This window comes from Chlorocebus sabaeus, chromosome 6 (assembly GCF_047675955.1).
Source record: "Chlorocebus sabaeus isolate Y175 chromosome 6, mChlSab1.0.hap1, whole genome shotgun sequence".
NCBI classification, from domain to species: Eukaryota; Metazoa; Chordata; class Mammalia; order Primates; family Cercopithecidae; genus Chlorocebus; species Chlorocebus sabaeus.
The window spans coordinates 50,459,592-50,481,241 of NC_132909.1; the positions used below are offsets into that span (position 1 = coordinate 50,459,592).

The following is a 21,650-nucleotide window of genomic DNA, read 5'->3' on the forward strand; positions in this document are numbered from 1 at the left end:
GACAGTGGATAAGTCTGGTCTGTTCCTGTTATCTGGACTTGGCAGATTAATGCAACATTCTGTGGGATTTTGCAATAGCTAAGGAACTTAAATATCATTTGTTTACTAAAGGCTTCATCATTATGGAAATAGTAACTGATGTTTATTATCTGAGATGGATACTTGTGCTTTTCTTGTTGAGCTCTAAAATAGAAGTGACTTACAATTTCCTTCCCTCATATAAACACTGAATTTGAGTGATTTTGATAGATTCATCACATGTGGGGTTTTGTTTGTTTTATTTTTTAAATCCATGTAAGGCATGGAAGGGTAAGCAAATAGCCTTGACTAGGGTGGAGAGGCTTGAGGCCTGTGACTCCAAGTGGAGGCCAATTTTCAGCCTGCAAAGGGACACTGTGTGCCCAGTTTAGTTGGTTCTTCTTGGGGAGCTTCCCCTGCAGGTGTCCTAGCCTAATCACTCCAGCAATAGGAGGAGCTTTTTTTTTTTTTTTCTTTTTTGAGACGGAGTCTTGCTCTGTCTCCCAGGCTATAGTGCAGTGCTATGATCTCGGCTCACTGCAACCTTCGCCTCCTGGGTTCAAGTGATTCTCCTGCCTCAGCCTCCTGAGTAGCTGGGATTACTGGTGTGTGCCACCATGGCCAGCTAATTTTTGTATTTTTAGTAGAGATGGGGTTTCACCATGTTGGTCAGGCTGGTCTCAAGCTCCTGACCTTGTGATCCGCTGGCCTCGGCCTCCCAAAGTGCTGGGATTACAGGCATGAGCCACTGTGCCTGGCCTGGGAGGAGCCTTTTTTTTTTTTTTTTTTTTTTTTTTGAGATGGAGTTTCGCTCTTGTTGCCCAGGCTGGAGTGCAGTGGCGTGATCTCAGCTCACCACAACCTCCGCCTCCCGATTTCAAGCAATTCTCCTGCCTCAGCCTCCTAAGTAGCTGGGATTACAGGCATGTGCCACCATGCCCAGCTGATTTTGTATTTTTAGTAGAGACGGGATTTCTCCATGTTGGTCAGGCTGGTCTCGAACTCGTGACCTCAGGTGATCTGCCCGCCTTGGCCTCCCAAAGTGCTGGGATTACAGGCGTGAGCCACCATGCCCAGCTAAGGAGGCTTTTATACTAAAGGAAGCTACAGAGCACTGGAAATCTGGGGATCCACAGGCAGAGGCAATTGGGGTGATGCCATGTCTGAGGTTGTATTTGTTATTGTTATAGGGCTGTTACTAGACAGTCTTCAGGTAAGATAAATCTGAATTTAGCTAAGAAATGAGTTTATTCTAAAAGAGCACTACATAAGGGGAAGAGCACTAAGTATAAGATCTGAAAGCATCTTAAAGCTTGGGTGGAAAGTTGCTTTCATGGTGAAGAGCAACCAACATTACAAAGGAAATGAGATGGAGATGGGAGGATGGAGGGTGAAAATCAGATTCTAGATCACAGAGTGTTTTACCCTGACTTAAGCCTGTTCATGGGATGAGTCATGAAAGAGGGGTTGTGTTTTGGCTCAGGCTGAGGGTGTGTCAAAAATCAGTGGCCTAGAAGAAAGAGCGAAACTTAAGTAGTTTCCTTTCTTTTCTTTTCTTCTTTTTTTTTTTTTGAGACACAATTTCACTCTTGCTCACACTGGAGTGCAGTGGCGCCATCACAGCTCACTGCAGCCTTGACCTCCCCAGGCTGAGGTGATTGTCCCATCTCAGCCTTCTGGGTAGCTGAGACTACAGGTATGCACCCCCATGCCCAGCTAATTTTTTTGTATTTTTTGCAGAGACAGGGTTTCACCATGTTGCCCAGGCTGGTCTTGAACTCCTGGATCGCTCAAGCGATCCACCCACTTCAGCCTCCCAAAGTTCTGGAATTAGAGACGTGAGCCATCAGGCCTGGTTGCAAGTTTCCTTTGGAAGCATTTTGTTCAGAGTAATCAGTAGAGGCAAAAACTATTCAGCTAGTTATTTATAAGACAAAGAATGGGAATTTGGAGGGCCTTGTTACAGGTTAAAAAGGCAGGAGCCAGAATTGATGTCAGCGAAGGATGTTTCTCTGCACTGGGCTGCTTGTCCAGAACAGAAAGAACTGGGCATGGTAGTGGGGGTCAGGTAGTTTGAGGTGATTTCATATATATATATATATATATATATATTTTTTTTTTTTTTTTTTTTGAGATGGAATCTCACTCTTTGGCCTAGGCTGGAGTACATTGGCGTGATCTTGGCTCACTGCAACCTCTGCCTTCCTGCAGCCTCCACCTCCTATATTCAAGCTATTCTCCTGCCTCAGCCTCCTGAGTAGCTGGGATTACAGGTGCATGTGACCATGACTGGCTAATTTTTCTGTTTTTAGTAGAGATGAGGTTTCATCATGTTGGCCAGGCTGGTCTCGAACTTCTGACCTCATGATCTGCCTACCTCAGCATCCCAAAGTGCCGGGATTATAGGTGTCACCCACTGTGCCTGGCCTCTTAAATCATGCTTATTACCAGGATTACAGGGCTTATGTAAAATTGAACATTATCAGCTGCTTGGTTGTATATTCAGTGAGTTTTTTTAATCAGAGTAGAAATTGCACATGTTAAAATGTCTTTGAGGGCTCACATAAGTCTCTTGCATTTAGGTATTCTTGACATACACTTTATAACAAACTGATAACCTTAAGCAACTTGTTTAACTGAGTTCTTCAACTTCTTGTAGCAAATTATTAAATCTGATAGTAGAGTTGTTGGTTTTATACACATTTGGTTAAAAGGGTGGTCCCTAGGGCTTGCATTTGGCCTCTACAGTAGGGTCCCTGTTGTGGAACTGAGCCCTCAATTTGTGGGGTCTGTGGAAATGTTAGATGGTGTCAGCATTGAATTATTGAACACCAGTTTTTGTTGGAGAATCGGCTCGTGTTCAGCAAATGCTACATATTTGTTGTCAGAAGTAATGTCAGATAAAAGACGCCATGGATTAGAACCATAACTCTGAATTTGTCATTGTTATTCATTATAGGTTCAGTATGTATTCACCCGTAAGCATCGTTTTGCTTCTTCAGTTTCTAGTTAGTTAATACTACCATTAATATACCATCCATATAATGCTGAAAAGGCAATCCTACTACAAGGTATCTACCCAAAGGAGTGGAAATCATTATATCAAAAAGTTCCCTGCACTCATGTTTATTGCAGACTGTTCACAATAGCAAACTTATAAAATCAGCCTAAGTGTCCATCAACAGAAGATTAAATCATGAAAATGTGATATATTCACACAGTGGAATACTATTTAGACATTAAAAAGAATGAAATTGTGTCTTTTGCAACAATATGGATGGAATGGGAGGCCTTGATCTTAAGTGAAACAACTCAGACACAGAAAGACAAATACTGCCTGTTCTCATTTATAAGTGGTAATTAAAGAATGTGTGTAGGGCGAGGCACAATGGCTCACACTTGTAATCCCAGCACTTTGGGAGGCCAAGGCAGGTGGGTCACGAGGTCAGGAGATCGAGACCATCTTTGATAACATGGTGAAACCTCGTCTCTACTAAAAATACAAAAAAGTAGCCGGGTGTGGTGGTGGGCACCTGTAGTCCCATCTACTTGGGAGGCTGAGGCAGGAGAATCGCTTGAACCCGGGAGGCAGAGGCTGTAGTGAGCCGAGATCATGTCACTGCACTCCAGCCCAGGCGATAGAGTGAGATTCCTTCTCAAAAAAAAAGAATGTGTATATATGTGGACAAGTGAAGACTCATGGGGATGAGGGAGGTTATTTGGTGGATAATGGAGATTGCTCCAGGGATGGATGCACTGAAATGCCTGACTTTACAAGGCAATATATCAATATAGTAAAATTGCACCTGTACTCCATGAATATATATATATAATTTATACATATATGTATGTATACATATATTATACATATGCATGTGTGTGTGTGTGTGTATATATGGAATGCACATTTTAGGGTACTACCCAAAACTTCTGAATTAGTAATTCTTGGAACTGGGCCCAATGAATTTTTTTTTTTTTTCTTTCTGAGACAGTCTTACTCTGTTGCCCAGGCTGGAGTGCAATGGCGCGATCTTGGCTCACTGCAACCTCTGCCTCAGCCTCCTGAGTAGCTGGGACTACAGGTGTGCGCCACCATGCCCGGCTGATTTTTGTATTTTTAGTAGAGACGGGATTCACCGTGTTGGCCAGGCTGGTCTTGCCAGGTCGGGTTTTTTTTTTTTCTTTTGTTTTTTTTTTAGCTCTTTCACCCAGGCTGGAGTGCAGTGGCATGATCTCGGCTCACTGCAACCTCTGCCTCCTGGGTTTAAGCAATTCTCTGCCTCAGTCTCCCAAGCAGTTGGGATTCCAGGTGCCTACCACAACACCTGGCTAATTTTTGTATTTTTAGTAGAGACAGGGTTTCACCATCTTGGCCGTGCTGGTCTCGAACTCCTGACTTCGTGATCCACCTGCCTCAGCCTCCCAAAGTGCTGGGATTACAGGCATGAGCCACTGCGCCCGGCCTCCAGTGATCTGTTTTTTAACAAGCTCTTCAGATGATTCTCATGCACATAAAGTATGAGAACTAGTTCATCAGAGCCACCTGTTAAAATATAATGCAAAAAGATATAACTAAAATGTAAATATAATTAGTAACTAAATTGGGACACTAGGGAATATTAATTTGATTCAAAGACAGCAAGAAAGGATGAACAGATGGGGGGAAAACAGGAAAATTGTGCTGAAAAGATTTTTGTGTTCTTTATTTGCCTCCATCTGTTTGACACATGCTGTTACCTGATGCTATGGTCATGCAGTTTACTCACACATTGCAGTGCTCCTAGGACTTGACTTTTTTTTGAGAAGAGTTTTGCTCTTGTTGCCCAGGCTGGAATGCAATGGTGCGATCTCGGCTCACCGCAACCTCCACCTTCTAGATTCAAGCGATTCTCCTGCCTCAGCCTCCCTAGTAGCTGGGATTACAGGCATGTGCCACCATGCCCGGCTAATTTTGTATTTTTAGTAGAGATGGGGTTTCTCCATGTTGGTGAGGCTGGTCTCGAACTCCTGACCTCAGGTGATCCGCCTGCCTCAGCCTCCCAAAGTGCTGGGATTATAGGCGTGAGCCACCGTGCCCGGCCAGGACTTGACTTTTAAGTTAATTTTTTGATGTTGTTGATAATGTTGTTTTTGTCTCTACACTCTTAACAGTTCATGAGTTTTTTAACATGTTGGGGGAACATTGCTGGGTTATGGATTATAGACAAACTTCAGTTTATTAGGACATCATAATAGCATGTGTGGATTAACTGACCAGACCAGGTGCTGTGGCTCATGCTTGTTATCCCAGCACTTTGGGAGACCTTGGTGGGTGGATCACCTGAGGTCAGGAGTTCGAGATTAGCCTGGCCAACGTGGTAAAACCCCATTTTCTACTAAAAGCACAAAATATTATCCGGACGTGGTGGCGGGTGCCTGTAATCCCAGCTGCTCGGAAGGCTGAGGCAGGAGAATTGCTTGGACCCTGGAGGCGGAGCTTGCAGTGAGCCGAGATCACGCCATTCCACTCCAGCCTGAGCAACAAGAGTGAAAATCTGTCTCAAAAAAAAAAAAGTTGGCCGGGCGCGGTGGCTCAAGCCTGTAATCCCAGCACTTTGGGAGGCCGAGACGGGCGGATCACAAGGTCAGGAGATCAAGACCATCCTGGCTAACCCGGTGAAACCCCGTCTCTACTAAAAAATACAAAAATCTAGCCGGGCGAGGTGGCGGGCGCCTGTAGTCCCAGCTACTCGGGAGTCTCGAGGCAGGAGAATGGCGTGAACCCGGGAGGCGGAGCTTGCAGTGAGCTGAGATCCGGCCACTGCACTCCAGCCTGGGGTAGAGAGCGAAACTCCGCCTCAAAAAAAAAAAAAAAAAAGTTTCCTGACTATGTATGCATGTCTGTTTATACTTTTTTTTTTCCCCCGGGCTTAATTCACGTTATTTTTCTTGTGTAAAAACCCTATGTTGTAGCCACAGCTGGAGCCTGGGTCCTCTGCACAGGGACTTAGTGTGGTCAGTGAATTCCTGATAGGGAGACTTGGCGAATACAGTCTCCTTTCAGAGGTCGGGAGTCAGGTAGCTGTAGGTCTTAGAGATGGCATCAAAGGTGGCCTTGGCAAAGTTGCCCAGGGTGGCAGTGCAGCCCCGGGCTGAGATGTGGCAGTCACTGATACCAGCCATCATGAGCAGCTTCTTGGGCACAGGTGCCGAAATGATGCCAGTATCCCTGGGTGCAGGAATGAGGTGCACCAGCACAGAGCCACAGTGGCCTGTCACCTTGCAAGGGATGGTGTGGGGCTTGCTGATCTTGTTCCCCCAGTAGCCTCTGCGCATGGGGACAATGGAGAGCTTGGCCAGGATGATGGCCCCGCGGATGGCAGTGGCCGCCTCCTTGGAGCACTTAACTCCGAGACCGACATGGCCATTGTAGTCCTTGATGGCAACAAACACCTTGAACCTGGTGCACTGGCTGGCATGGGTCTGCTTCTGCACTGGTGTAATCAAAATCTCATCCTTGAGAGAGGCCCCCAGGAAAAAGTCAATGATCTCAGATTCCTTGATGGGCCGGGAGAAGAGATACATCTCCTCCAGGGACTAGATCTTCGTGTCCTTGACCAGGCGGCCCAGCTTGGTAACGGGCATCCACTCCTTATCCTCGGCCTTGCCTCTGCAAGCTCTGCGGCCCCGGCCCCAGATGCCACTGCTGAAATCTCTGCGGAAGCCACCACAGTTCCCCATCCCAGGGCCCCCAGGGCCTCTGGGCCCCCGCGCTGTACCTGCGTCATCAGCCATCTGGTTTTTTCTCAGAGTAGAAGCTATACCTTTTAATATTTATCTTTATGTTATCTCCATGTGATTTTGTATTATCTCCATATGATTATATATTGTGTTTTTACTGGATTAGCATTCATGTTGTGGACTTTCATCTGTGAAATAATTCTCAGTCATTTAATTTATTTGCATAGTAAATGCAAATGTTTGCTTTGTTTCTCTCTTTGTTTTGGGCATACTTTATACACAAATCCTTTTTTACATGGAGGGGTTGGTAATATTTCCTTTCAGATGGTGGTTTATTTTTTATATTTATTTTATTTAGATGAATTCTTCCTAATTTTTTTATTTTTTTAGATAATGTCTAGCTCTGTCACCCAGGCTGGATTGCAGTGGCACAGTCAGCTCACTGCAGCCTCAAACTCCTGGGCTCCCAAGTAGCTGAGACCATAGGCATGTGCCACCACACTTGGCTAATTTTTTAATTTTGTGTAGAGAGAGGGTCTGCCATGTTGCCTGACTGGTCTCAAATTCCTGGCCTTGAGATCCTCTTGCCTTGGCCTCCCACAGTACTGGGATTATAGATGTGAGTCACTATGCCTGCCTCTTCTTAATGTGATTAGAGTTCAATTTGCCAGACTTCTCCTTTGGAAGCTACTTTATTTTCTTATATAAGAAGACTCTTATTAAATAAGAAAAACATTTTTCTGGCCAGGCACAGTGGCTCACGGCTGTAATCCCAGCACTTTGGGAGGCCGAGGAGGGCGGATCATGAGGTCAAGAGATCGAGACCATCCTGGCTAACACGGTGAAACCCTGTCTCTACTAAAAAATACAAAAAAATTAGCCAGGTGTGGTGGCAGGTGCCTGTAGTCCCAGCTACTCAGGAGGCTGAGGCAGGAGAATGGCATGAACCTGGGAGGCAGAGCTTGCAGAGAGCCGAGATCACACCACTGCACTCAAGCCTGGGTGACAGTGTGAGACTCTTGTCTCAAAAAAAAAAAAAAAAAAAGAAAAAAGAAATGTCTGTAATTTCCAAAAGTGTGCTGCTTTTGTCTTTCATAGGTGTTGTATGTTCTTCTAATTTAATCTTTAGGTCTGTCTCTTGAAACTGGCTATAAAGTTTATCTCTGCTCTGGTGTACCTCCAGGGATTTGGTTGTGGATGGTTACATTGTGCCTTTCATGGGATACAGTTGTTTACCAAAAATAAGGCCATTGAGGCAGATATAATTTGATAAAGTTTATTATAAACCAAATTTGAGGATCAACTTGAGAAGACACACCAGCAAATTTGGATGTGTTCCAAAATTGATTACAAGTTGGATGCCTTTATGAGAAAGTTTAGGAGAAACTGGGGGACTACTCATGCCAGAACTGTCCTTTTCCTTGGAGGGTACAATATAGATGTTATGATCATTGCCTATAGATGACAGCTGACAGGCTAAAATGTTCTAAGTGGAAGACAATCAGCAAAACATGATTCAGAAATAAATCAGTGTCTTTTTTGATGTTAATAGATCACGTTAATCATATCAACAGTTTGGAGAACTCACAATAAGATTTGAAGGACTCATGATAAGATCCTTTACTCACAGACAGGATATAATCCATTTAATTAGAAGACTTCTTGCCAGGCACGGTGTCTCATGCCTGTAATCCCAGCACTTTGGGAGGCCAAGGTGGGCGGATCACCTGAGGTCAGAAGTTCGAGACCAGCCTGACCAATATGGCGAAACCTCATCTCTACTAAAAAATAGAAAAATTAGCCGGGCATGGTGGCGTACGCCTGTAATCCCAGCTGCTCGGGAGGCTGAGGCAGGAGAATAATTTGAACCTGGGAGGTGGAGGTAGCAGTGAGCCGAGATAGTGCTATTGCACTCCAGCCGGGGTGACAGAGCAAGACTCCATCTCAAAAGAAAAAAAAAAGAGGAAGAAGAAGACTTCTCCAAGTGGGTTGATTTGGAAACCTGCCAAATGTGACCTGTAGGTTATCACTTCTTTATCTTGGCAGAGGGCTTAGTGCTTGTATATGAGACTAGTAACCTCATTCCTGTAGACTTCAAAGCCTAATGGTAGAGAGTCTACCTCTCTTAGTTACTTAGGACTGCTATACCAGATTGCCATAAACTGCATGCCTTAGACAACAAACATTCTTTTCTCAAAGGTGTAGAGGCTGGAAGTCTAATATCAAGCAGATGAGGCCTCTGGAAAGGGCCTGCTACCTGGTTTGAAGATGGCAGTCTAACCCTTATGTCCTCATATGGTGGAGATATGTCTGTAATATCTGTCTAGTTTTGGTGTTAGGGCAATGTTGGCCTTATAAAATGGAATAGAAAGTGTTTCCTCTGCTTCTCTTTTCTGGAAGAGATTGTAGAGCGTTGGTATCATTTCTTCCATAAATGCTTGCCAGAATTCAGCAGTGAAATCATTCTGACCTGTTTGCTTGCTTTTTCTGGGACATTTATTATTTATTAATATCTTCAATAGATACAGGCCTATTCATATTACTTAGGTCTCTTTTTGTGAGTTTTGGTAGTGTCTTTCAAGGTCCATTCCATGTAATTTTATCAAATATGTGGGTACTTAGTTGTTCCTAATAGTCCTTTATGGTCTTTTTACTGTCCGTGGGACTAGTAGTGATGCCTCCTTTTTTTTCTGAGTTAACTTGGCTATGGGCTTATGAATTTTAATGATGTTTCCAAAGAACCATCTGTTGGTTTGTTGATGTTTTCTACTGATTTCTTCATTGCTATTTCATTATATCTCTTCCCATTGTTACTTTCATCTGTTTGATTTACATTAATCTTGTCATTTTTCTCTAGTTTCCTAAAATGGAAGGTTAGGGTATTGATTTTAAACCTTTACTTTCTAGGAAATGCACTCAATTCTTTAAATTTCCCTCAAAGCACCACCTTTACTCCATTCCAGAGATTTTGCTAAGATATATTCTTTTTCATCAACATTACAATATTTACATTTTGCTTGACAATTCTCTTTGAAGTTTGTGTAGTTGAGAAGTTTGTGGCTTCAATCTCCACTTTGTTGAGGTTTTTCAACTATGCTTCTGTTACTAATTTTTACATTAATTCTAATATGATTTGATCACATTAAAAAATTTGTTCAAGTGTGTTTTATGGCTGATAATATTGTTCATCTTGGTGAATATTTCACCAAGGCTTGAGAAGAATATGTATGCTGTTGTTGAATGAATGATTCTATAAATATGTTTCAATTAAATCCAGTTGATTGATAGTGCTGTTGAGTTCAGCTGTATCATTAGTGATTTTCTGCAGAGCTGATCTGTCAATTATTGATAGAGGTGAGTTGTATTCCCCCAACTATAATCCTAGGTTTGTGTATTTTGCCTTGTGGTTTTATACGTTTTTGCATTATGTATTTTGATGCTCTGTTTTATGGGCATAGATATTAAGGATTATTATGTCGTATAGGATTGACTTCTTTATCATTATGACATCTCTCTATCCCTTGTAGTTTTTAAAAATCTAAAACCTGATTTATCTGAATGTAATATAGCTCTTCCAATTTCTCTTGATCAGGGCTAGTATGGCATGTATTTCTTCATACCTGTATATTTAATGTATCTGTGTCTTTCTGTTTAAAAGGCTTTTTTAAAATACAGTTTGGGGCCTTGTTTTATATTTCACTCTGCCAGTCTCTCTTTTTTACTGGTGAATACAGATAATACACATTTAAGTGGCAGTTGACATAACTGGATTCAGATAAACATATATATTACTGTTTTCTATTTGTTGTTCTGTTTTTTTTTTTTTAACTTCTCTTTTTCTACCCTTTTTCCTTTTAGCTGAGCATTCTATGTGATTTCATTTTCTGTATTATTTATCTATATAGTCTACTTTTTCTTAGATTCTATTAGTGAATTCCCCAGAGTTTGTGGGGAATTCAGTAATAGACCACAACTAATGGACCTTCAATTTCAAGTAACACTATACTGGCTTCAGGAATAGTGCTGGTATAATAGTTCCAAAGTGCGATAGACTGTTCTTCCTCCCATCACATTTAACATTACTGTCATTCATTAGTTCAACTGGGAGCTATAAACCACTGAATACATTGTTGATATTATTATTATTATTTTATTTTGCGATGGAGTCTTGCTCTGTTGCCTAGGCTGGAGTGCAATGGTGTGACTGCAGCTCACTGCAACCTCCACCTCCTGGGTTCAAGTGATTCTCCTGCCTCAGCCTCCCAGGTAGCTGGGATTACAGGTGTGCACCACCACACCCAGCTAATTTGATATTATTATTTTGAACAAACCTATATCTATTAGATCAGATGGGTATAAGAAGAGTAAATACTTTTTTGTGCCTTCATTTAGTTATTTCCTAACACCCTTCATATATATGTGTGTGTACACACACATATACACACACACACACACACAATCTGAATTTCTAACCCATATCATTTTTTTCTCTCTGATGAACTTCTTTTAACATTACTGGCAAGGCAGGTATACCAGTCACACATTCCTTCCATTTCATTCCCCTTCTTGTTTTTATTTTTTTCCTCAGACCAGGTAATTCCAGTTGTTTTGTCTTCATTTTAGTTTTTTTTTTTTCCACTGGTTGCTCACATCTGATATTTTCATTTAAGTTGTATCTTGCAGTTGTAGAAATTCTATATGGCTCAATTTTTAATATATTTTGGTATTATTTTATCCCTACATCAATTTTCTGGTTTTCTCTTAGTTCTTTATCATTGTCTTTACCAAGTTGAATATTTTTAAGACAGTTGCTTTACAGTTTTTATTCAGTAAATCCAATGTTTGAGGTTTCTGAGAGATGATTTATCTCAAATTGTTTCTATTAATAAGCCATATTTTCATGTTTCTCTGTTTTATTTATTTCTCTCTCTCTTTTTTTTTTTTTGGTATTGAAAAGGAGACATTTGAATGTTATAATTGGGTAACTCTGGAAATCAGATTGTTTCCCCTTAATTGTTTGGTATTCTTGCTTGAAGGCTGAAATTATTCATTTCTTTTTCTTTTTTAAAATGGAGACAGAGTCTCACTATGTTGCCTAGGCTGCTCTGAAACTCCTGGCCTCAAGTGATCCTCCTGCCTCAGCCTCCCAAAGTTCTGGGATTACAGGCTTGAGCCACTGCACCTGGCCTATTCATTTGTTTAGTAACATTTTCAAATAATGTTTGCAGAGAGTGTATTTCCTACTGGGTATAGACACTGAAGTCTCTGTTCTTTTTCTTCTATTCATCCAGTGTTCTGACAGAGATTTCCTGAATGTTAGAAGCTAAAAGTAAAAAAGATGAAACAAATGAAAACCTGACCTCTTCCAGTCTTCATGGATAGCTCTCTGCTGGGGTATTCTTTGAGCACTTAGCCAGAGCATTTACTATTTTAGCCTTCTGTTTCTGTTTAACTAAATCTGTATGTTAGCCAGAGCTGAAAAAGAGGATCCCCACCCGTCTTTTATGAAAATATGTTGTTTCCTGTGCCTGCATGGGGCTTTCTCCATTACCCAGTATATCTGGGTGCTTTTGAATATGTTTATTTGTAAAGAAAAATTATACTCTAGCCTTTTTTCCTGGGACTTAGATGGTCTAATACATATTTTGTTTTTTGTTGTTGTTGTTGTTTTTTGTTTTTTTTTCCTTGAGACAGTGTCACTCTTTCACTCAGACTGGAGTACAGTGGCACAATCTTGGCTCACTGCAGCCTCAACCTCCCAGGCTCAAGCAGTCTTCCTACTTTAGCCTCCTGAGTAGCTGAGAGTACAGGCATGTGCCACCAAGCCCAGTTAATTTTATTTTTTGCAGAGATGAGGTCTCCCTATGTTGCCCAGGCTAGTCTTAAACTCCCTGCATTTAAGCAATCCTACCCTCTTGGTGCTAAGAGCAGCTCAGTCATGGAGACCCTAACCCAGCAGCACTAGAGGAATTAAAGACACACACACAGAAATACAGAGTGTGGAGTGGGAAATCAGGGGACTGACAGCCTTCAGAGCTGAGAGCCACGAATTGAGTTTTTACCCACATATTTATTGACAATAAGCCATTGATAAGCATTATTTCTATAGATTATAGATTAACTAAAAGCCTTCCTTACAGGAAACAAAGGGTTGGGCTCTGGCTAGTTATCTGCAAATCTGCAACAGGAACATGTCCTTAAGGCACACATTGCTCATATTATTGTTTGTGGTTCAGGAATGCCTTAAGCGATTTTCTGCCCTGGGTGGGCCAGGTGTTCCTTGCCCTTATTCCAGTAAACCAACAACCTTCAGTGTAGGCGTCATAGCCATCACGAGCATGTCACAGTGCTGCAGAGACTTTGTTTATGGCCAGTTTTGGGGGCCTGTTTTAAGGCCGATTTGGGGGCCTGTTCCCAACATTTCCCCCTTTTTGTTTTTGCAAGACGATAAAAGCAAAGGCAGCTTTATCACGGTGAGCTACTTCTCATAGGAGTCACGACCTGCATCTGCAAACTATACAAAGACAAACAACACAAATTGAAAGCACAGTCATCATTGAAATCACAGAGACTCCAAGTGTTTCTATCCATTTTAATGGGTTAATAGCTGCTAATCTGTCTGCAGCTACTTCAAGCACTCCAGTTCCTGGCACTAAGGTCAGGTGTGCTTGGGATGCTTTAAATAGTTGTTTTTTAATTTTGCAATATCCAAAGATAAGTTTGTAGAGTGTCCTTCTAGATGCTTTTTTATTCTTTCCCACATTTTGGTCTTAATAAGAGCCATTAATAGTTTCCACAAATCCTTATGTTTAGCTCCTACAGCAGGCCATATTATTTGAGGTTGAGGTGCCACTATACCACCATGTTTCCAGATAATAGGAACTCTTGCCATATTTCTTACCATTTCTACCATCTGACCATTTTGTTCAGACCAGCTGAACATAGTGTGGCTGTGGCATGCAGACTGAGAGGTGCAATTCAAGCTAAACATCCCCTTAGGGGGACCAATCAATAGTGATTCCATAGGAATTGTTGTGCAGCACCTTTGCCTGCTTTGTAATGCAATCTTCCCAAACAAGTACGTTTATTATTTCTGGCCAGGTTCAATTCTGTTTACAAATAGGTTTTTGAGGGTGGTATGCCTCAATTATAGGAGCAGATTTATTATGGTAAATACTGAGACCAGAAAGCTTGTGTAATTGTGTCATAGAGTGCTTACATCCAGGCATTATTGCCATCCAAGATTGATAAATATGCCCAATAAGTATAATTGTTCTGTCAGCCCTTGTTCAAGGAATACTCATGGCACTGGTGATCACTGCTATCACAGCTATCATTAAATTACTCATTGTGACTGGTTGTCCTGCTTTTCTCAGGTGTTTTTTGCCATCTGTGGACAGCTGCTTGATCTGTCCCCAGGTAAGTGGCTGTGTTTGATGGGTGTTGCTCGTGACAGTTGGGGTTCTCCTCAGCGTCAATCTTGACATGGCTGCAACTGGGGGGGTCCTTGGGTTCCTCCCAGAATCTCTTCTTCAGCATCTGGCTCATAATAAGGTTTCAAGTGTCTTGATGGTATCCAAATCGGCTGTTGATTCAGTCCTGGAGAAATACAAGCATAACCTCTACCCCAAGTTATTATTTTACCTATTTCCCAACTTTTTGTTATCAGATCTCTTCAACAAGCCAGTTGTTCTGCTTCTGTCTTTGCAGCTGGTTTCTGTAGATGCTGTTCAGCTGCTGATAGCATCTGGCCTTTAGGCAGGTTAAAAAAATTTAAAGTCAATAATGCTGGATTCAATTGCATATGGGGTGTCCTGTAATCCCTGTTTCCCCCTTTTGCTTTTGCAACTGCTTCAGGGAGAGATTCATTCTTTCCACTATGGCTCGTCCTTGAGAATTATTTGGGATGCCAGTAATGTGTTTAATATTCCATATGGAGAAAAATATAGCTAGAGCTTGGTTAGTATAGCCTGGGGCATTATCTGTTTTAATAGAAGCTGGAATGCCCATCACTGAAAAACACTGCAAAAGGTGACATTTAACACAGGCAGAAGACTTCCCTGATTGGCATGTAGCCCAGACAAAGTGAGAAAAGGTGTCTACACATACATGCACATAAGTTAGTCTCCCAAATGAGGGAACATGTGTGATGTCCATTTGCCAAAGAGAATTATGTTTCAATCCTCAAGGATTAACTCCTCCTGTAAAAGATGAGGAATGCACCACTTGGCAAGTTAGGCATCACTGGATAATAGCTTTAGCTTCTTTCCAGGTAATGCTGTATCTATGTTTGAGACCAAAGGCATTAACGTGGGTTAAATTGTGAAAGTGTCTAGCATTAGATATTGCAGTAGCAACTAGGCGATCAGCCATTTGTTTCCCTTCAGTTAAAGGCCCTGGAAGAAGTGTATGAGCCCTAATATGAGTAATGTAAAAAGAGTGCATTCTACTCCGAACTGCTGTTTGCAGTTGGCTAAATAAAGTCATCAGTTGTTCATCTGTATAAAATCGTAACTGAGCATTTTCAACTAACTGTATAGAATGAACCACATACGAAAAATCAGAAATCACATTAATAGGCATATTAAAAGCAGTCAATACCTAAATTACAGCTACAAGCTTGGCTTTTTGAGCTGAAGTATACAGCATCTGAAAACTACCTTTTGAGCCGGAATAAGAAGCTTTCCCATCACTAGACCCATCTGTAAAAACATTCTCAGCACCTTCAGTTGGTTTACATTTAGTTATTTTGTGGAGAATTCAATTAGTTAATTTTAAAAGCAGAAACAGTTTTGTTTTAGGAAAATGATTATCGAGAATACCCACAAAGTCAGCTAAATGAGTTTGCCAAATGAGACTATTTATAAAAGCTTGCTGTATTTGTGCCTTCGTGAGAGGGACAATAATTTTTCCAGGATCATATCCATGTAATTTAACAATCTGAGTTCTCCCATTTCCTATCATAGTAGTGATTTGATCCAAATAAGGAGTCAGATTCTGTGAATTAGTATGTGGAAGGAAAAGCCACTCTACAAGATCTTGCTCTTGAACAATAACACCAGTAGGTGAATGCTAAGTTGAAAAACTTAGCAAATCTAGAGTCTTCTTTGGATCTATTGTATTTATTTGCGTCTTATGCACTTGCTTCTCAATTAGCTGTAACTCTGCCTCAGCCTCCTTTGTTAATTGTCAAGGGCTAGTGAGACTAGGATATCTCCTCTTAGGATAGAAAATAGATTACTCATGGCATAAGTAGGAATGCCTAGAGTAGGTCATGTCCAATTAAGGTCCCCTAGTAATTTTTGAAAGTCATTTAATGTTTTCAATTGATCCCTACGTATTGTTACTTTTTGTGGCGCTATTGTAGTGTCATTTACTAAGGTCCCCAAGTAGGAGTAAGGAGGAGTAGTCTGAATTTGTCAGGAGCTATAATTAAACCAGCATAGAGAAATCAAATTTTGCAAGTGATCATAACATTGGAGTAGTATTTTTCAAGTGGGGGCAGCACAAAGTATATCATCCATATAATGAATAATGTAACACTGAAATTTTTTTATGAGTAGGTTTAATTGCTCACCCTACATACTTCTGGCAAATTGTTGGACTGTTTAACATGCCTTATGGCAACACTTTCCAATTAAAATGCTTAGCAGGCTGCAGGTTGTTTACTGCAGGAATTGTAAATGCAAACTGTTCACAGTCTTGCTCAGCTAAGGGGATAGTAAAGAAACAGTCTTTTAAATCTATGACTATTAAAGTCCAATTTTTTGGAATCATATCAGGAGAAGGCAGTCCTGGCTGCAATGTCCCTATAGGTTGTATAACTGAATTAATGGCTCTTAAGTCAGTTAACATTCTCCGTTTACCTGATTTTTTTCTCGATTACGAAAAGTGGAGAATTCCAAGGGGAAAATGTTGGAGCTATGTGTCCTTTTTCTAATTGTTCAGTAACTAGGTCCTCTAAAGCCTCCAGTTTCTCTTTACTTAGCGGCCATTGTTCTATCCAAATTGGCTTATCTGTTATCCATTTTAAAGGTATAGGTTCTGGAGGCTTAACAATGGCCGCCATCAAAAATGATATCCTAAACCTTGGCGGGAACTTTGTCTTTCCCTTGAAGCAGTTCCTTCAAACCTTGCAGATTTTTCCCTAGTCCCGTACCAGGGACATACCCCATTTCATGCATCATATGTTGACTTTGAGGGCTGTATAGTTACTCTGGAATTAGAACTTGTGCTCTCCATTGTTGTAATAAATCTCTTCCCCATAAATTTATAGGTACAGAAGTTATAATTGGTTGAGTAGTCCCAGGTGGTCCATAGGGCCCTTCACAATGCAAAATATAACTACTTTGATATACTTCAGGGGCTTACCAACTCCAACTATGTTAAATTGAGCAGTTTGGAACAGGGCCCTGGACGGGCCCCTCATGAAGTTTCCCGAAATCGGGTTCCCATCTTTATCAAACTTAGAGTGACACTGATTAGCCCAGTGTTTTCCTTTTCTGCATTTTGGACATATTGCAGGCTCAGCAGTTTTCTTTTTTCTCTCAACTGGCGGCCTGACTCACTGATTTTTTTCTACGTTCTTTTTTAGTATGATCATTCTTCCCACAGTTAAAACAAGCTCCAGGAAATGGAGTATTTCCTTTACCCACTTTCAGTCCTTCTGTGGCTTGTGCCAACAAAGTAGCTTTAACAGGGAACTGCCAAGCCTCTATATCACCCTTTCGTCTGGCTTGCTGAATTCCTGCCTGAATAGAACTGAGAGTGGTCGCTCAAGGCGCTGCCCAAACAGTCACTGGGGTAACTACTTTTCGCCCAGTGTCCTCAAAAAAAAGAAAGATCTGGAGGGTCAGGCCACTGTTTTTCTTCAAAATAATGAGGGGGTGCAGAAGGGTAGGAATGAACCTCTTCCTCCTTTGCCACTTTAGCTTTAGCTGGCAAACAAACTTGCTCTGTCACCTCTTCTGTTACTTCATTATACTCTCATTCCTCCTCATCATCAGTGTGGAAAGGTTCCAAGGTGGAACAAACCAAAGCTCACACTTGTCCCATTGTTACCCTGATGCTTCCGAGCTTCCTTCTTACTCACCGTGGGGATTGCTTAAGAGTACTTAGGTGTCCTCCAGCTTAGTTACACATTCTCCAACCATCGCTTCGTTGACCCTTTGACTTGGGTTCAAGCCCCATGTATGGGCACCACTTGCCTAGACCAGCTTGGTCGCGGAGACCCTAACCCAGCAGCACTAGAAGAATTAAAGACACACACACAGAAATATACAGTGTGGAATGGGAAATCAGGGGCCTGGCAGCCTTCAGAGCTGAGAGCCACGAACAGTTTTACCCACATATATATTGACAATAAGCCAGTGATAAGCATTGTTTCTATAGATTATAGATTAACAGCCTTCCTTACGGGAAACAAAGGGATGGGCTCTGGCTAGTTATCTGCAGCAGGAACATGTCCTTAAGGCACACATCGCTCATGCTATTGTTTGTGGTTCAGGAATACCTTAAGTGGTTTTCTGCCCTGGGTGGGCCAGGTGCTCCTTGCCCTCATTCTGGTAAACCAACAACCTTCAACATGGGCATCATAGCTATCATGAGTATATCACAGTGCTGCAGAGATTTTGTTTATGGCCAGTTTTGGGGGCCTGTTTATGTCCAGATTTGGGGGCCTGTTCCCAACACCTTGGCCTCCGAAAGTGCTGGGATTACAGGTGAGAGCCATCACATCTGGCCTTCTAATGTATGTCTTAGTCTGTCCCAGGTGGTTGTACGCTTTTTGTATATTTTGCAACATTTTAAAGTAGTTCCCGCCCAGTTTGACTCTGATTGGATTGCATTGTAGATGAAATAGAAAAGAAAGTCTTGTTTCAGACCTTTGGATAGTCCCCAAACTGAATCAAAAATACAAAGGCAATAATTTGGAAATAAAATATGATCTGTACTCTCTGTGATGATTAGAGTTCTACCATGTGAACTCTGACTGCTGTCTTCAAGACTGGCAATGAGGTGGGAAAAACAATACAAGGCTTTCCTATCATTTTTCACTTTCCTGTTTATGTATCTTTTTCTCACTGTCAATAGGATGGGATGTGGAAAATTATAGTTTTAAATCCTCTGTTTTTGTATAGCTGTCTACTTTCTTGATGATAAGGGTTTTTTAAAAAGTATTTTTAGACATTTATGACTATAAAAATGGTTTATGTAATATTATTAAATGTCTGCTGTTTATGGAATATAATCGATATTCATGAAAGCTGACACTGAATTCTGTCTAAGAACATTTGCAGCCTGTCCCCGTCTTTTCTTTCTCCTTTGACATTACCCAATAAAAAGTTTAAAATTTTTCTGTTTAGTTGGTAAAATCTCTTTTATTAGTCTTTTGTTATACTTAACTACATTTGATCTACAGGGAACCAGTCACCAGCTTCCAAAATATTCTCTCCATGTAATCACATAGGATAGGCTAAATCCCCCAAGTAAGAAATTGAAAAAAAATGAAACAACAACAACAAAAAACATGAAATATCATCTACCAGAGTTGCTCATTAGGGACCCAGTGCCTAGAGTGTTTCTTTGTGTCTGTCTTAGTCTATAAGACTGTTTTTTTTGTTACTTATAACAGGATACCAGAACTGGGGTAATCTGTAAGAAATGATATTTATGTTTTGCAGTTCTGGAAGCTAGGAAGACCAAGTAAGGTCAAAGTGGGCATCTGGTGGGAACCTTCTTGCTGATGGGGACTCTGTAGAGTCCCTGGGTGGCACAGGGCATTACATGATGAGGGGGCTGAGTGTCTAGCTGAAGTATCTTCCTCTTCTCGTAAGGACACCAGAATCTCATCTGTGATAACCCATTTATTAATTAAGCCATTCATACGTGAGTAGATTAATCCATCCATGTGTTCCAAACCCTCAAAACCCACCTACCTCTTAAAGCACTACCTTTCAGTACTACCACATTGGAGATTCAGTTTCACCATGCATTTTGGAGGGGAAAACATTCAAACATAGCAGTGGCTGATTGGGTACACTTCCTCTGCTGAGGATGTAATACAATTTCAAACTCTCAGAGGGAAGTTAGGAGTTAAGCAAATACCATAATCTTTACACAAATAGTTTAGCCACACTCCACCCCTGTTGTTAGTTATGCTCATGGGACCCTCCCCTAAATATATTGTCTAGACCCCATGAAAGGTTCAACATTGTGAACAAGCAGTTGTAAGGATATGCAGTCTCAGGACTGCTAATTGTAACTCTCTTTTGCACAGTAGGTCGTAGGACTTTGTCACGACAAGAACTACAGGCCCACTGTAGAAACAGACATTAGGAGTAATCCAGGCAATAAGATTCATTTGCATAATTCACCAATAAGAGACATGTTCCTGTTCAACTGTTATTTTAGCAAGCACAATTCCAGCATCAGACAGTGAGTGTAGACACAGAATAAGAGTGGATTTACCATGTCATTGAATAAATGCTTGGAAACCACAGCATCATGGGAAGTTTATGAAGTGAGTATAGGTTCTCAGTACTGTGAGTTTCAACCTTCCTTTTCTGGACATATGGGATGTTTCAGGACTCAGTGGCCTTTGAGGATGTGGCTGTGAACTTCACCCATGAGGAGTGGGCTTTGCTGGGTCCATCACAGAAGAATCTCTACAGAGATGTGATGCAGGAAACCATTAGGAACCTGAACTGTGTAGGTATGGATGACATCATGTCTTCATTTAGTCAATTAGAGACGTTTGTTTTTTGCGGTCATCAGTGCTGTTCAGTGATTTGAAATACGGAAAAGGGATACAGTTCACCCTTGAACAACACAGGGTTAAGAAGTGCCAGGCCCCAACCAGTTGTATGTCCTCATATAATCTTTTGTCTGCCACAGCTTAGCCTATTTTGACTGGCAGCCTTATCAGTCATACAAACAAGTGACGAGCACAGATATGTCATATGTATTGCATACTGTATTCTCAGAATAAAGTAAGTTAGAGAAAGTAAATTTTTTTTTCTTTTTTGTTTTTTGAGATGGAGTCTTGCTCTGTCACCCAGATTGGAGTGCAGTGACACGATCTTGGCTCACTGCAAGCTCCGCCTCCCGGGTTCACGCCATTCTCCTGCCTCAGCCTCCCCAGTAGCTGGGACTACAGGCGCCAGTCACCACGCCCGGCTAATTTTTTTGTATTTTTAGTAGAGACGGGGTTTCACCATGTTAACCAGGATGGTCTCGATCTCCTGACCTCATGATCCGCCCATCTTGGCCTCCCAAAGTGCTGGGATTACAGGTATGAGCCACTATTCCTGGCCTAGAGAAAGTAATTGTTAATAAAAAAATCTCAAGGAAGAAAAACTATATTTACTCTGCATTAAGTTGAAGTGGATCATCATGAAGGTTTTCATCCTCATCTTCACATTGAGTACGCTAAGTAAGAAGAGGATTTGGTCTTGCTGTCTGAGCGGTAGCAGAGACTGAAGAACATTTATATATAAATGGACTTGTGCAGTTCAAACCTGTGTTGCTCAGGAGTCAACTATAGTTCAATGAATGAATCATGCATGATTGCAGTGTACATAAAATCTTAACAATTTTTGTGTCATTTTGTAATAATTTATAGTGAATTTTCTGGATCTCTCTTTTAGGAATGAAATGGGAAAACCAGAACATTGATGATCAGTACCAAAATCTCAGGAGAAATCCAAGGTAATTTGTACTTATAAGAGACAGGTGATGTCCCTGTAATGTTTCTGAGAATGACAAGCACTTTTTAAAAGAAGCAAAGATTATGAACAAGCCCATCTTAAATTTATTTATTCTTAGAAAAATTTCTCTATAAAAATGTATTATTAAATGTGACATAAATATATTATTAAATGTGACATAGCTATTCAGTGTTTGCAAAGTAGTTC

At 41.2% G+C, this 21,650-nt stretch overlaps 1 protein-coding gene across 9 annotated transcripts in view; it reads left to right on the forward strand.

Moving 5' to 3' along the window:
• The window catches only part of ZNF44 (zinc finger protein 44), a 66,342-nt gene that overhangs the window by 14,839 nt on the left and 29,853 nt on the right, over positions 1-21,650 (forward strand). For 4 of the 9 annotated variants that reach the window (XM_073016902.1, XM_073016901.1, XM_007995377.3 and 1 more), the window contains exons 2-3: positions 20,323-20,449; positions 21,384-21,444. The exons of 1 other annotated variant lie outside the window; for it this stretch is intronic. In XM_073016902.1, coding sequence (XP_072873003.1) covers positions 20,323-20,449; positions 21,384-21,444 — 188 coding nt within the window. Of the gene's footprint in view, positions 1-14,114; positions 14,158-20,322; positions 20,450-21,383; positions 21,448-21,650 lie in introns of those variants that run through there. 4 more of the 9 variants (XM_037992298.2, XM_007995380.3, XM_037992299.2 and 1 more) reach the window with 4 other exon arrangements.